This window comes from Morone saxatilis, unplaced genomic scaffold (assembly GCF_004916995.1).
Source record: "Morone saxatilis isolate NCDOM2014 unplaced genomic scaffold, NCSU_SB_2.0 Contig5, whole genome shotgun sequence".
In the NCBI taxonomy this organism is placed as follows: Eukaryota; Metazoa; Chordata; class Actinopteri; family Moronidae; genus Morone; species Morone saxatilis.
The window spans coordinates 21,460,339-21,462,323 of NW_023340095.1; the positions used below are offsets into that span (position 1 = coordinate 21,460,339).

General features: G+C 36.3%; 1 protein-coding gene across 1 annotated transcript in view; it reads left to right on the forward strand.

Annotated features, from left to right (window-relative positions):
• The first annotated feature begins 147 nt into the window (after window positions 1–147).
• The window catches only part of il1rl1 (interleukin 1 receptor-like 1), a 13,561-nt gene continuing 11,723 nt past the window's right edge, over window positions 148–1,985 (forward strand). Inside the window, exons 1-2 of the mRNA XM_035676015.1 lie at window positions 148–216; window positions 947–991. Coding sequence (XP_035531908.1) covers window positions 989–991 — 3 coding nt within the window. The 5' untranslated portion in view covers window positions 148–216; window positions 947–988. The remainder of the gene's footprint in view (window positions 217–946; window positions 992–1,985) is intronic.

The following is a 1,985-nucleotide window of genomic DNA, read 5'->3' on the forward strand; positions in this document are numbered from 1 at the left end:
CACTAGTAAAGGAAGGAATGAAAGAAAAGAAAAAAAAGGGAGGGACTCTGTTTGAGTGTGTGTCTATGAATGAATGTACCATTATGTGTGTTTGGGTGGGTGTGTGTGTGTGTGCTGAGCTCAGTGATAGCAGGGGAGATATAAACCTGCGTTGTAAGGGAGACAACACACAGTCTGACTGAATCCACTCCAGCGGTCCACACACACTTTTAAGAGGTAAGCAAGCTTTTTACTTTACTTGTGTATTTGAAACTGCATTGGACTGTAAAACTAAGGTACACTAATTACAACTAGGTTTTAAACTATAGGTATCCAAGATAGTTAAACATTTGTATTTGTCAAAGATATGGACAGTACGCAGAGGATTACAGACTGGAAAATATATCCCGATAAAGGGCCTTTTTGTCCAGTGTAAAGACAAAAGAAAAAACTTGGAAACTTACAGATGTACGGGAAAGAAGGCCAAAGCAAACATTTGTTTTGCACTCTTTAAAAAGTAGTTTACGAGAGTAAAATAATAAGACCTTTAAAACCAATTAATTTAAAGAGGTAAAAGTAGAGGCAATTTGGACATTTTTAAATAGTGTTCTTTTAGCAAATACTTACAGTGACTTCATCTGTACAAAAACAAATCTATTTAGACTGCACACACAGTGTTACCGCCAATATAAATGTATATAAAACTGTTTATAGTATAATGCCTAACAAGAGTCCTGTGAGAGAGAACATAAACATACAAAGATAGACCCTTTGGGTTGATTGCTAGTCAGACCAGCACTTCACCCTAAATACAGAATCATAACCACGACTGCAAATATGCTAGTGTGTGAGAGCTAGCGCATAAAGTGTCACCACATTGTACAAATTTAAAAAACACACACATATATAACTTTATAACCTTATTATTTAATTTGTGCATTGAGATGATGTGTCTTTCAATTAACAGCTTCTTCAAAGCTGCTGATGTCAGTATGGAAAATTGTATCTGATGGTAAGTTGTTTTTTACTGTATTAAAATGAACCTGCAGTTTTTCAGTCTTATCAAGAGAGGAACTTAAAAGATAAGATCCTAGAACACCACATGTCCACTGAATGTTTGTGCAACTGCCGATGTTTTAAACTTGACAGGGTAAGTTGTTACTCAAGCAAACACACTCCCTTCTATCATTTGGTTAGTTGTCACCTTTAAGCGTAAAACCATGAACTTTCAAAGGAACATCATGCATTTACATTACATTTCTGCAATCAGAAAATCAGAGTACAAAAACTGCAACATTTTCACTGAGAGATGGTGTTTGTTTGGTCTGTTTTTCTACTCGTGGCTGGCTTCGTTGTTTGCTTCACTGTCTTTGTGTAAAAAATAAAACCTAAAATAAAAAGTCAAAACTTAAAGTTGGATACATCCATTTCTTTTTAAAATTATAACAAAACAAATGTCTGACAAAACAATACTAAAGTCGGTCAAGAAGCATATGCCTTGCTGTGCGCCACACTTGTACCAATTAGTCTAAACCTTAAATAGACTTGTGGCTACTCACAAACATAAAAAATTAAACAAATTGCTTTTGTACTTTTCCACACCTCCTGTCCCAGACTAATAGTTTTACAAAAGTTGACCCAGACGAATAGAGTGGAGTTCTTAGACTTGTCCTCGCCCATCTGATGTTCTCACTGCAAGAACACAAACGGCAGACACAGTCTCTTTAATGAAATCGCACTGACTATGTTCCTAAAGCAATGGAACTGTACATGAGGGACATTTAGATCAGTGCTGATACGATGACTTGATTAACTGCTGAGTCAGTTGACCGATCAAATGGTTGTAATCTGCAACTTCACCACTAAATGCCACTAAAACTAAAGTACTAAGAAATCAAACAGGACAAACTCACATCCTTTGCTCCAAAATGGTGCTGTCCCTTACATGATTAAATCTTCTAGCATCCGGTGTGTAAATAACAGAGAGTGGATGAAGAACCAGGGTT